Source organism: Dermacentor silvarum, chromosome 8 (assembly GCF_013339745.2).
Source record: "Dermacentor silvarum isolate Dsil-2018 chromosome 8, BIME_Dsil_1.4, whole genome shotgun sequence".
In the NCBI taxonomy this organism is placed as follows: Eukaryota; Metazoa; Arthropoda; class Arachnida; order Ixodida; family Ixodidae; genus Dermacentor; species Dermacentor silvarum.
The window spans coordinates 38,908,192-38,921,620 of record NC_051161.1 but is presented as its reverse complement, the minus strand read 5'-3'; the positions used below and the strand labels follow the sequence as shown (position 1 = coordinate 38,921,620).

Genomic DNA, 13,429 nt, shown 5'->3' with positions numbered 1-13,429 from the left:
TTAAGAATACTGATTGAGCTAAAAGTAAAAATGGACGAGATCATCACGGCCTATTTTGAAATGCGAGGTATGCCTTCCTTTACGAGTGCTATTGCGTATGTATAAGGCAACTTGTGGGCTGGCATAATATTATGATCTTTCTCAACTGATTATATTTCACTCTTGTCAACTACTACTTGGGGCAGGCTGATCTTTGTCATAGCCTAATTATGCAGTTCATCAAAGGCATAACATTAACAGAAGTGAAATTCAAATAGAATTGTTGCACAATATTCCAGCTTTGTTGTGCTAGAACAATTCATGTAGCATGCAACACTCCTCAGCATAAAATGTGGCACTTGAAGCTACCAATGGGTAGAACATTAAAGGGGCCCTGAACTACTTTTTATCGAAGCGGGAAAAGGAATTTGAAGTGAAAATAGGTCTCAGAAATAATTTGCCATAAAAAGTACTTCAATGCATTCAGCGCAGAGTTATTGGCAATCAAACAAGGCCTCTGCTGTGCTCCCGTTCCTTCTTCAATGCCTTGCACGGCGAAGGCTACAGCGGAGTGGGGCGTGGCCACAACGCTCCACCTTCCAAATGTCACCGTGGTGCGCAGTTGAAATGTCATTTTGGATGTTAACGTAGGCGCCACGAGTTCCGATTTTGGTGCCTACGACGCGCTAAACATAAGTCAAACGCGGTTGTCCTCAGCGAGCCAGTGGACTCGTGGCGGCACCCCGTGGCGGCCGCGGTATCTACGCTACATAGCCGACCGCAGCTACCAATAACAGACGCATATGGGAATCTGCTTTATTACAAAATAAAGCATCCAGAAAAGAGTGAGGAGCATGGCTTCTGTTGAAAAGAGAGCGTTTGAGAGAAAGGTGACTTAGCGCTCAGTTTGCGAGCTCCACGCACCGCATATGACAGCAAAACTTGGCTGAGATGTTCACAGCAGTATATGCTACCTGTGTACTACGTTATTTCACCAAGCCCGAAGGGTGGTTCAGGGCGCCTTTAAGACATTAAGAACTGAAGCTTTGTTCAAACAGTGCCTTTGCACTGTACACTACCCATATAAGATTAGCAGCTACACCTTACGACACATTCAGTATGTTTATTTGGTGGAATGTACCACGTGTTTCAGGCAAAGATGTGCCCGGTGTGCCACTTACTGGCTACACCACTGGTATACAGTACAATGCCAGCAGTGGCAGTAAACGTTAGCACACAAGCTATACTACGGATATGTTCTATATTAAACGCACTAGAGCTAGATCTTGTGACATCAGTTTCTGTGATGCTGATGTGCTCACCTTGTGCTGGTCATGAATTCCACAAGCAGCACTCGGATTTGCTGGAAAGAGAGGGCAGTATATCATTCACCTTGATCATCAATCGAAGCAACATAAGCTGTATGTGCTTTGGAACGTTAGGTAGTACAAGATTGAAACACGTAAATCTTGTCATCCATTTCAAGAAGTTCGCACCTATGCATGAATACAAATGCTTACAAAGTATGCAGGTAATGGTAAAGTCAGAACAGATGTCTAGCAAAGCATATAAGGCTAGTCATATAATTGACTTGTGCTCAATGTATGGGCCAGATATGGACCTAACACCCAATAATATCTGAAATCTTGCAACTTAATTGAGGACGCAAGAAAAGACATGCGTCACAGGACAAGCAATATGCTGCATGTAGTGTTTTTGCCTCTGGGCCTTCATTAATAATTGAACGGTTTCAGATGACATATTGAAGATGAATCGACTACTGCTTACCAAGATATTTCATGGCCCTACAACCTTGGTGTTCCATCCAGCTCAATATGTAAAGGCCCTGTGGGCTAAAACCAAGCCTTCTCATTGTAAATATGAAAGGTAAATACTATAAGAAATTACACTCAACAATACCACGAGTGATACCTCTTCTAATACATGAATGCGTGGAAGCATGGCAGTTTCAACTAATTTTCTTTGTGCAGTAAAGAATAACAAAATGATGCAGTAGGACCACAACAAGGAGTGCATATGCATGGTATTTGAGCAAGTTTCACTGGGATCAGAATGTAGCACTCTGGAGCTTGTTATTAACTAAATTCATAGGACGGTTTTCACGGCAGAAAGAATATATGAAAAGGACTGCTAAGCTTCATCCTTCGAATCGGTGCGTTCACTGACAGAAACTCATGGCGATCATTTAGCCCCATTATCCGCTTGCAACTGTAACTATTAGTTCCTTGTGCGAGAGAGGTGCTCAGACAAGAGGAACAAGGAAGAATATGTTGATACTTGAGTCAAGAATGTGAATTTAACTAAATGCAAAAGAACTCATAAGCACAAAGGCGGATTGCATCTGTACTGACAAGGCACCACTGATTGTGTTATTAAGCTATTTAGGGGGCGGAACCTCACATAGTATTGTTATAAGCGCTCAGAATCAAAATCCCCTGGCGCGAGCGTAACGAACCGTGACGATAGCGGCGTAACCATCATGATCAACCTAGAACAGCTCTTAAGAATATCAAATGAGAAGACAATCATAATCGACTTCAAAGACTACCGAATTGTATCGGTGTTGTTTACTAGCCGTTTCTGGGTCGTGTACAAAGCGCGATCGAGCATGCTCTCTTCTCATACTTCAAGCGACTCACCACCCGACTGTAGCAAGATGCGGGCACAGGTCTCATCACTGTTGGTTGCGGCTGCGTGAAGAGCTGTCCTTCCGTGCATATCCGGAGCATCGATGAGCCGCACCTGGATTCAGACGTTAAATAAACATTCAGCCGTTAAATACAGATCTGCCCACTCAAACCTTGATCGGGTAGCCCGCGTATACCTGGTCGCCGTTGAGCAAGTCTTCCAGGAGCTCGGCGTTCCCCCACAGAGCAGCTTGGTGAAGCAGCTCGCCCGGGTAATCTTCACGATCGTCGGCCATCGAGTAGCTTCTTACACCGGCACGAAAATTGGCAAAGAGCAGCAGGCATGCTTCCACCACGGAAGCGGTCTACGACCGCGGTCATTGCGTCTTGCGATGGGTCAAGAACGAGACATGGCTGCACAAAGCGGCTACAAAACCACTCACACGATGTTTCCTACACACACAATGATTACGGAGACCAAACACTGTCCCACCGGTTTCACTCTGATCTGCTTGCAGGCCGGACGCTGAAGCGAAAGGAAAATACAGGAGCGACAGCTGCGAAAGCCCGCATGTGGATGAGTAGACGTCGAAATAGCATAGAGCATATCAGACCTGCGCAAGAGATGTCATGGAGAGGCGCGCACAGGCGTGCAGAGAACTCTGTTGACGGCGCTATTTTGACGTCACCAAGTACTCCACTGCGGGGAGTTTCAGTTGGTTTCGCCCCTTCCATCTGAGAAGCTATTATGGGAGAGGTAAAGGAGGGATACCTTTGTCCCATCTGTGTGGAAGATCTGGGAAACTTCGAGGAGCTGACTGCTCATTTCGAAGCCAACCACGCTGCCGGCGAGCGAGATGTTCTGCACTCGCTGAAGGGCTTCATCGGTATGCATAGTACACCGCCCCACTGTGGTAGTAAGCTTATGAAGTGTCCATGCAGGACGCGCCAGGCGAAAGATCCTCGCGGACTCTCCTGTCCTTGAGGAGGAACAAACTCCTGATTGGGGACAACAGGAAATTGGTGCGTATTCAATTATACCCCATAAGTCACGCTAGAATAGCTGTCGGGCACATTACTTCGCAGGAGTTGTCCAGGCTCACACAGGCACTATCCGGCTAATTCGCGGTCGTCGAGTGGATCGGTACGTAGGACAGAGCAACAAGCTGCTCATCCGATTGACCAAACTTGTAGTGGACGCCCCCAGCGACCCCGAGATGCGGAAAGGTGCGTGTGACGTTCTAAACACTTTCACTTTCGCTTCATGCTGCTTATTTTTCGTTAGTTCAAGCAGTGTTGTTTGCTTGCCACTCTGTTCATAACCATAGCTGTATTTTTGAATAACCTACTGCAGGCCGTTGCTGTTACCCTCGTTCATATGGCCTAGAAAATTCACTCTGAATCTCATTTTGTTGATTTCAGGGAACAGTTAGGTTGCCTTTGTAGGTTTGCCTATATGGTAATATGGGGGTTTTCATGGTTCATTGCAGTGCATCACTGTTGGCCTTATCCATATGTATGCATGCTAGTATGATTTCGCCATGGAACCCAGACTATACGACAAATATATGGCAGATGACATGGGAGCACTGAAAGCACGCTTGCCATGGTTAGAACAAAGAAAATATCCATGTGACATGTTCATTTGTTATCCTGTCCTGAGAGTGCTGAATGTTGTATCTGCTCTGACTAATTGCAGACCAATGTGGGGCAGGTGATATGTGGTACACTTGAGCTGTTATGCATGTATGCAAGGTCGCTCATGTGTATAGGTGGGGATAAAATATTCCGGACTGTGGTAGTGCGTGGCAAAATGCCAGCCTGAGACTTCTTAAATGGCAGGCACATGGTATTGCAACTGGCATTTGTGTCCCATTTAACTCGTAAAGGTGGAGGTTGTTATTGAACTTCCGGCAGCTGATTTTCAAGCATCATAAGTTGCTGCAAGCCACATCAGTAGCATGTCTTTTAAAGGGCCCCTCATGAGGCCTGATTACAAATTTTAGTTATACACTATAAGTTGTAGGTCGTTGTCTAGAACACACAAGCTTCTGTTTAAAATTTCAACCATTTTCGGGCTGTGTGTCTGTTGGATACCTTGCAGACATGACTGCCACTACAAGATCTATGCGCCACACTTGTTTGTTCGCAATGCCCAAACTTGGTGAGGGGCCAGTTGAATGATAAATAGATTATATTACTTTTCATAATGCACACATTCGAGGGTGTTGTGGCTGAATCCAGGACAAAAATTTTTGTGCACTGCCTCTGGCTCTTCACACACGCACTGAATTTGCCTTGGAATGCATGCATGAGAAGTGATAGTGCCTGTTTATCGTTCCTCAACTGTTTAAAAGACACTCCACTGGTGTGGCAGGTGTGTGCCTTGCAGCACTTTCCAAGGCATGAAAGGCAGCTGCCAGAAGTTGATAATCGCCACCCTAGCAAGTTAAATAGGATGCGAGTGCCAGCTGTGACACCAGGTGCCTGCCGTTAGACGTCATTGGCTGGCATTTTGCCATGCGCTCCCATGGCCCGCAATATTTTGTCCCTACCTGTACACACAAATACATGCTGAGAACAACACACAAGGTACCTTCTACTCTGTAAACTACTGTTTGCACTAATAGTTTGTTGTCAGCATTTCTGCCTAGTTTATTTGCTACAAAGTTCTTTGTTAAGAAAATTTGACTTCTTTCCGGACATGTATGTCGAACAAGTAGTTTGACAGTGTAGTGCATTAAACATAGACACAACAGCAGTCGTTTCAGTGAAATTGTGTTGAGAAGTGATGCTTTGCCAAATCTTAGGTTGAACACTGTTGTGTACTTTTCAGCCCGTGAAAGGTCCCTTGTGCCTTGGGTAGATGATGCCGACGTTAAACTGTGCCCCAGCTGTGCCAAGGCCTTCAGCATTTCCCGTCGACGACATCACTGCCGTTTGTGCGGAGGCATTATGTGCCAGCTATGCTCAGAGTTCCTGGACTCTGCTACCGTTCGTAAGTAGCTCAATATTTTATCTTGCTGGACTTGAGTAGGCTTTTTATACCATGGTACCAGGTCCACACAAGTAATTGCTCAAAAAAAAAAATTGAGCTTAATTTGTCTAGTTATGCTGATAATCTTGAAGAATGTGGCACATAGGAATGTAGTATTATGAATTGACGTGTTTACAAGATCTCAGGCCTGAAGACCTTTTTGGGAACATATTGAGAAAAAGACTGGCCTACCATTTTCACTACCATCAGAGAGGACGTTCCATGAAAGGTGCATGCCAGTCTCCCGCTTTGCTTTGCCGTGGCACACATTTCCATGACAATATAGTCAGACACCGTGCTTTCAGTTCTCTGGTGCTAGACTTCCACAAAATTTTATTGTGTTGATGAAATAAGGAATTGCTTATATTTAACTGAATTCATAAGTATGACAACAATGGCACCATTATATTCTTCTTGCACAGATAAATGGGGGTAGTGGTCATCGTACCTTTCTACTGACTTTTGAAGTTACAAATACAGTGCTTCCATAAGCTACAGAACGTCATTTTAAGAAAAATCAGTCATGCCAGCCCATTGCACCAAAGTTGCTTTGTACTACCTTGTCGGATTTGTGCTTGTATCATCTTTATCCTAGCTTCTTCTGTGCAATGTCCACTGTGGTATACATTCGCATTTCATTTAAAATCATATAAATTCAGATAGCAAAGGAGAGATAGAGGGAGAGTTCTTGCATGAATCAGGGCTAGATGTATTCACTAAAATACCCTTGCATTAAAAGCATTTCCTTATTACCCTGTGTTCATCTCACCACTCATAAATAGTAACTGACATGAGACCGTCTAATTGCAGACAGTGAATATGTAACCTGGGTTTCTTTGCCTAAACTCTAAAATACAACTTGCTTTGTTTGCAGTGGCTGCTTTGTTTAACAACTTTAAGCTTGTCTATACGTCTCAAGGCTTTCTGCTTCTGTGAGAGGCAGCACATGCCTGCCTCCAGTCGTTAGCCTGTGCAGTGTGCATACAGGAAGCCTGTTTGCAGAGCAGCTGGTGTCGTCTGCTGGGAGCCCAGCTGCCAACGTGGGGGACGAGCCGCTGCGCCTGTGCCGGGACTGTCGTGTGCTCTTGGACCGCCGGCTGTCGCTTCCTGAGCAGCCACCTCCGCTGTTGGCACAATACGAGGTTCTCTGTCACACTTTATTGATCTTGACTATAGGCCTTTCTGACGAGAGCTCCTTGAGTATTGCCATAATCCACGTTGAACTGTCATGTGGATCAGATGCACGAAAATACACTAAAATGCAATGCCTGCCTCTTACAATTGGTTTCTGTTCTTTCTGCGACTTTGAAGTATTTCTGTGTATGTCTCTCTTCTCTTGAGTATCGTTGTCGCTGTTGTGTGTCACATGGTGTCATGCTTTTGAGCTGCGGTATGCACAAGTGTAGTCTTGGGGCACGTTCACACTGAGACATTCAGCATCTAGAGTGGCACGTAATTCAATTTGGTGACGCTGAGTACTGCTAAAAAGGCCCTTTTCACGCCAATCAATTCCAGACTGATTTCTGCTGTCGCTGCTGCCGGAATCTCTTGCTGCGTACTAATCAGAATATGAGCCAGCTGAGTCATCCCTCGTGGCACTCTGCAAATGGCGCCTCGATGCGAGAAAACTGCAACATACATATATATATATATATAAATAATGATTTGTCAATCTCTTGCGCAGTTATTTTCTTGATATATATATGCAGATTCCACGCACTTTTGGAATGGGAATCATCAGCAAGGCAAAATGATGCATGACGGAAACTTAGTGCGGGCATGTACCTAAGTTGATGCATTCTCGGCTTGGCAGATCTCGCTACGTAGTAAAATATTGCATGCTCTCTCCTTGTTTTCGAGGTACTTCAAGAGGTGGCAGCAGCTTTGGTGGTGCGAAATGCAAGCAATGTGAATTCCTGCACCGCTACAGACACTGAATGTCCGACTGTGAACGAACCATTAGTGTGTTTTGCAAACCAGTGCCAGTCTTGCACTGCGTTCAATCTGCTGGAAAATTTAAATGCTTCTCCGACTGCAGCGCATGCGGAAACTAATGGATGAAGCTGAGAAATTGCTGCCTGGCTACTACCGCCTGATTGATGGAATGAGGTGAGCAACTACTGCATTTCATGAAAATGCCGGAAAAACCATGCCACCGTAGCTTTTATTTTCACATGAATGTGAAAATAATGGAACACCACATTGGTGTCAACTGAACTGTGAGATGAAAAGTTTTAGTTGATATTCATTGAAAAACAAGAGGCTACCATTTATAAAAGTTGGTTTCAACTCCACATACAGTCGAACTTAATTCTAATAAAGTCGGATTGTTATATCCAATATTTATTATAAACATACATTCATTACACATTGATATCAGGGAGAAGCACTTTAGAGTCGTTCCTATATGTTATTATTCATTATATCCACGTTCTTTATATGGAAAGTTGACGGTGTCTTTTCTTTATTGGGATTCATACTCTAGAGAACTGCGAGACGTGCCTAAGGGCAAAGTTGCTCATATTCACCATGGCTCATTTTACTTGAACAGTGCAAATCCAGGGTCAAGAAGCACTTCAGTAACACACATTGCACTCAGAAATATGAATCACTATTGAATAAGACTTGCTTGCTTGAGAAATATATCTTATTGCTGCATATTTAGCAAGCATGAAGCTAACGCTCACACATGATGGCAGAGAAGGCTACTACGAAGTGGCTTAGCGGCTGTGGCATTGCTCTGCTAAGCATGAGATCGTGGGATCGAATTCCGGTCGCGGCGGCCACACTTTGATGGGAGCGAAATGCAAAAATACCTGTGTACCGTTCATTAGGTGCACGATTAAAGAACCCCAGGTGGTCAAAATTAACGTAGAGTCCCCCACTATAGCGTGCCTCATAATCAGATCGTGGTTTTGGCACGTAAAACCCCAGAATTTAATTTTAATTTAGAGAAGGATACGAGGTTGAGCCATGTCCCAGCAAATATAAGTGAGTCATGCAAGATGTGGCCATATGCTCGCACGCATTTAGAAACTAGGAACTGTACTCAATATTGCACTGTGCTTGCTTTGATGTAGGGAGGGCCGGCCAGGCCTTGAAGAGGAAGCGAAAGCAACAAGGGCACGCCTTTGCCGAATCGCTGAACAGCTGGACTTAGTCAGGTGAGTATAGCTGCTGCTTCGAGAAGGTTGGGCTCACCTTGCCATGATCGACCTTGAATGCAGTTAGAATGTGTGAACGCTTAATTTAGCAGCATTTACTTTCAAAAAGCAATTGAGCTACTTTCCAGCTGGTCCTCAGGTACACTGTTCCCTTTGTTCGACTGCTCACAGATGAGATAAGGAAGAAGTTGGGAATGTTCTGTAATGTGTGGAGCAGATAACTTGTGGTCTATTAGCGTAACAGTCGAGGGTGGCAGATTAGGTACGGTAATGAGATAAGGAAATTTGCAGGACATGCGATGGGTTTGGCTAGTGCAGGACAGGGATAAGTAGATATCCTGCAGTGGACTTTAATAATAGGAAATTTAAGGACACCGACGGTATATCACATAAGCTGGGTGATTTCTGTAATCGCATACACTCTCTAGCACACTGTGCATTACTGAAGCCTGTCACTGGTGGCTCAGTGGCTGTTGTATTTTGTTGCTGAGCACAAAGTTGCATGATACGATTTCTTGCTGCATTTTAATGGGGATGGAATGCAAAACATACGTACCAACATTTGGTGCATAAATGCCATGTGGTCAAAGTATTCTGGAAAGCCCTATGTCACCATATTGCAGGTGTAGCTTTCAGACACAAAAGCTCCATGAACGCCTTGCCCCTGCATTCTCAGCTTGAGGGACTTGTGGTACATTCAGCTGGCTCCGACTTGGATTGAAATGATGTGATGCCCACTTTAGATTGGAGCTAGAGAAAGTGTGCCCAAGCCAAACATGCAGCCGCTTGTCAGAGCAGTCGGAGGTCAGAAGGGGAATTACGTCAGCTTCTTATGTAGTCAACAAACAAGGCGTGCTGGCGCCGAGGCACCTACGAACTATCGCTGTGGCAAACGCCACGCCAACAACGGAAGCTACAAGAGCCATGTGGCCAGAAGTTAGCCAGATCTCGGTCGCACTCCCAGCTTGAGCGTGAGAGCACCTCTGAGCTGGAGCACAGCAGTCTGAAAGAACCAGCCATATATGTTCCGACCACTTGATTTTGACGAGCCGAAAGTAACGCTCACTGCCAGAGCATTCTGGCGTGCTCAAAGACGACTTGCCGAATGTACCAGTCAGTAATGAGTTAGTCAAACCAATCAGTGCCGCTCTTGCAACATTGCTGCTCAGCACGCAGCAGTACAAGCTGTGCCTTATCTTGCAGCCGACAAATTGGCAGTGGAGGCACCACGCCTCGCCAGCTTCAGTTGCGGGGCGCCCTACGGCTAGCGGCCAGTCACTTCCTACGCCAGGGACTGTTGGGGTTGCCAGGCCTACCCAAGCCACAGCCACAGCCGGAGCAAGGCTGGAGCCCCAACAGCGTGAAGGCACCGCCAGAAGAGGAAGACCCCTTGGCACAACAGATGGCCATCATTCGTGGCTACATTCAGCAGGCACGACAAAGCCAACGCTACGAGGAGCTGGCTTCCCTTGAGGCCAACCTGTTAGAGCTCAAGCAGGAATACCTTCGACGCACCCTTGGCACACCAGGAAAATAAACAGTGAATACAGAAATGCAGTTTTTGTATTGATAGTGTATGGCTAAGACAGTGTGCCTCGTGCAATGTTGCATTTGACAATGTCTCATCTTTTTCTTAATTTTAGTGACAAAGACACCTTGCAAAGCATTGTGAGCATGTGCATATGTCACTATCTGGCACAGTTATTACTGCGGGGAAGCCTGTTTTTCCTAAAGTTATTAAACATAAATAAGCTAATTAAACTAGAAAGAGCTCAATAAGCCGTGAGCTAACCTAGTCAAAGAAGGATTTTGTCAGGCTTTACGAGAACTTCACAGGAAGTACACGTCAAGCAAGTTCATGGTACCAGAAACCCGACATTGCCAAGCATAATTTACCCCATGCAAACTTCAAAACTTGATAAGGTGCGTGAGCACTGCCATGCATGCTGCGCATGCTAGACTTTGTGGCACATGCAATGATTCATCACTTGTGTTGGTGCCTAGCATGTGGCATGTTGGCGAGTGAACTCTTGCTTACAGCTCTCAAGAGCATGTGCTGGTCAAGGGCAGCACCAGCAGAGAAAACTGGTAGATACAGTTCCAAGTGTTAAACAGAACTTTCATTTTGTTGTGCAAGCTGCACTGCATACAACTCTAGCTGGATTCTTGACTTTTGCAGCAGGAAGTGTGGGTTACACCTGGCATACCTACTGGCGAGATTACAGGCTTTGGAGTGCACGAAGGTGCACAGAATGCTGCACACCTAAGCTGCATACATGTGAGCAAGTGTATACCATGGTGGCATATACAGCAATGATCCAAAATCTGATACTTATTAGTTATTTAGCTAACAATGGCTAGGAACTCTGGGAAGCAATGACCTATGCCTTCTAGCTCTAGTCAAGGCAGCAATGGGCAAAATAAGGCATTCACTACAAATACAAAAAGGCATTAACAGGGATGTGCGAATATAGTTTTTAAGACGTAGTTCAATAGTTCCAAATGAGCAATGAATTGAATATGGAAAACTTTTAGAATAATGAACAGCCTTTTATATCACTAATCAGTGGTGTATAGCCAGGGGGTGGCACACCGGGCATGTGCACCCCCCCCCCCCCCCTTGCTCCCCCGAAATTTCTTGGTATGCTGCCTTCCAAGCTCCCCTTCTCCAAGTCAAGTGGGTGCGTCCCCAACACCCCTGAAAAAGATTCCTGGCTATGCCATCGCCACTAATATAAATGTATAAAACATTGTTGACCCAGCATTAGCTACATTACCAAGTTTGTCATTATGCTGCACATTATGCAGTAAGCTTTATCAAAAACTAGAACAGAGCATTATAAACAAATAATCAGGATTACTTGGAGCATGTGTGGTTGTGCATTGTGTCCATTTACTGTCCATTTCCTTACTGTCGATTTGAAGCTAAAACGGAAATACAGGTTGACTGCAGTGGGGGCAAAGCGAAGCATTTTTTCTCTAGTTGCTGGTCATCGCAGATGGTGCCACTACTAGTGAATGAAATAATGTTGCAATTGAGCGTATTCAGAGACCACAGAGTAGCAGCATCAATAAATAGTACCAAACAATACCCATTGTCAAATGTCATGTCTGAGCGAAATTTGAGTGTGAACGATTGCAATTTAGTGGCTAAAAAAATCTGGCTCCATGAGTGACGCAGTTTGCTCTATTATCTTGCCGTTCTTTATGTGCACTGTGGCATGGGTGAAGTTTGCTCCATGTTTGATCGTGCATAGCTGGCAGTGTGAAGTATTAGAAAAATATTCGCATTTGAGAATAGTGACTATTCAATTCAAATAATACCACTAATAAATGTATAAGACAATGTTGACATTCCAGCATTGGTTACATTACAAAGTTCATCATTATGCTGCACATTATGCAGTAAGCTTAATCAAAAGCTCAAATGGAGAATTATAAACAAACAAGTCAATATAAGATGAATTTGTTTCGAATTTGAGGACCGAATAGAATAGCACAATATCCAGTTCATTATTTGAATGTTTTGAATATTTGCACAGCCCTAATTATTACGTATATGCCTACTTTTACCGAAACAACTGAAAATCTCTTGCTTCATTGTGTGGGTGCACATTACATTGCTTTGACAGCTCGGCCAATCGGCACAACTGTTGCCGCATAACCTGCCGTGACTAAAAATAGCAAAACAGGCGAAGTGTCAAAATGGTAAATTATGTTAAAGCTAGCCATCTGCATCACAGAGGGGAAGTTTATGTACACTCGTAATTGCCACAATCCTCGGTAAGTTACCCACAATCCCCGGTAAGTTACCCTAAATATGCTTGGAATTTTTTAGTATGATCACATGGGAATGTTTGTATTGCTCGACTCAAACCAGAGGCTAGCCCGAAGAGCTTGTTGGGAAGGTAATAAGAAAACACTGGTCTGCCATTTTAATGCGACAGCGTTAAGGGCCCCGTGTCGCAGAAAATCCGGCATCGGCGTCCGTGGTGGAGAAATTCACCCCGACCATACAGGCCCTCCACTTGGTGCAAGGCGTTAGTGAACAAAAATTGAATTTCTCAAAGTAAAATCCGTCAAAAAAATCATAAAGTACGACTTAACTACAACCTACAGAGATGATAACGTCGGATTGTAATCTGAATGTATGAGAAAACATAATTTTATTACGAGGAAACTCAAACACAAACCCCTTTTCCAGCATTTCTATGATAACAACAGCGGCGCGCTCGGGTAGGTTACTTGCAGAAGACCCATCCAGATGGCGCTCGCCTCCATGGCAGCATAAAACGGTAGCGGTGCACAGAGGTGAAGGTGGAAAGAAAAAAGAAAGCTGCAGCTGCCGGGAAGCCTGACAAGCATTCAGGCATCTTTGAATGCTAAAGCGTCTTCCAAATTTTGTACACGCGCACTCCTCGAGGCAACAGCAAACAATAAAATAATAAAAAAATGTCCTAGGGCCTTAACATTTTGATATAAGACGGCTTATATTGCCCCTGTAAAAATGTCTTCTCAGCAATGCGATTTGTGTTTAAATGTGAAGCCAACTTTAAGGGGATCGGTGTAAGCTTGGTCTTTGTAAGCTGGCTTTCCCACGT

The 13,429-nt window shown here is 44.6% G+C and overlaps 2 protein-coding genes across 3 annotated transcripts in view; one reads left to right on the top strand and one right to left on the bottom strand.

Annotated features, from left to right (window-relative positions):
* The window catches only part of LOC119461044 (leucine-rich repeat serine/threonine-protein kinase 1-like), a 66,866-nt gene extending 63,663 nt beyond the window's left edge, over positions 1–3,203 (bottom strand). For both annotated transcript variants that reach the window (XM_049672529.1, XM_049672530.1), the window contains exons 1-3: positions 2,825–3,203; positions 2,640–2,742; positions 1,302–1,342 (exon numbers count right to left, since the gene is read on the bottom strand). In XM_049672529.1, coding sequence (XP_049528486.1) covers positions 1,302–1,342; positions 2,640–2,742; positions 2,825–2,923 — 243 coding nt within the window. In that variant the 5' untranslated portion in view covers positions 2,924–3,203. The remainder of the gene's footprint in view (positions 1–1,301; positions 1,343–2,639; positions 2,743–2,824) is intronic.
* A 75-nt stretch (positions 3,204–3,278) lies between these two features.
* LOC119461047 (rabenosyn-5) lies at positions 3,279–10,381 on the top strand. Its single transcript, XM_037722226.2, has 8 exons — positions 3,279–3,514; positions 3,570–3,650; positions 3,714–3,854; positions 5,464–5,625; positions 6,667–6,806; positions 7,703–7,773; positions 8,745–8,828; positions 10,032–10,381. Exons 1-8 carry the CDS (start codon positions 3,376–3,378, stop codon positions 10,363–10,365), a joined length of 1,152 nt encoding a protein of 383 aa, XP_037578154.1. The 5' UTR covers positions 3,279–3,375; the 3' UTR covers positions 10,366–10,381.
* The last annotated feature ends 3,048 nt before the right edge of the window (positions 10,382–13,429 follow it).

Coding starts and splice junctions, on each gene's coding strand:
- LOC119461047 (XM_037722226.2), top strand. CDS start 3,376: ATGGGAGAGGTAAAGGAGGGATACCTTTGTCCCATCTGTGTGGAAGAT. Junction 3,855..5,463: donor CGACCCCGAGATGCGGAAAG/GTGCGTGTGACG, acceptor TGTACTTTTCAG/CCCGTGAAAGGTCCCTTGTG. Junction 6,807..7,702: donor CGCTGTTGGCACAATACGAG/GTTCTCTGTCAC, acceptor CTCCGACTGCAG/CGCATGCGGAAACTAATGGA.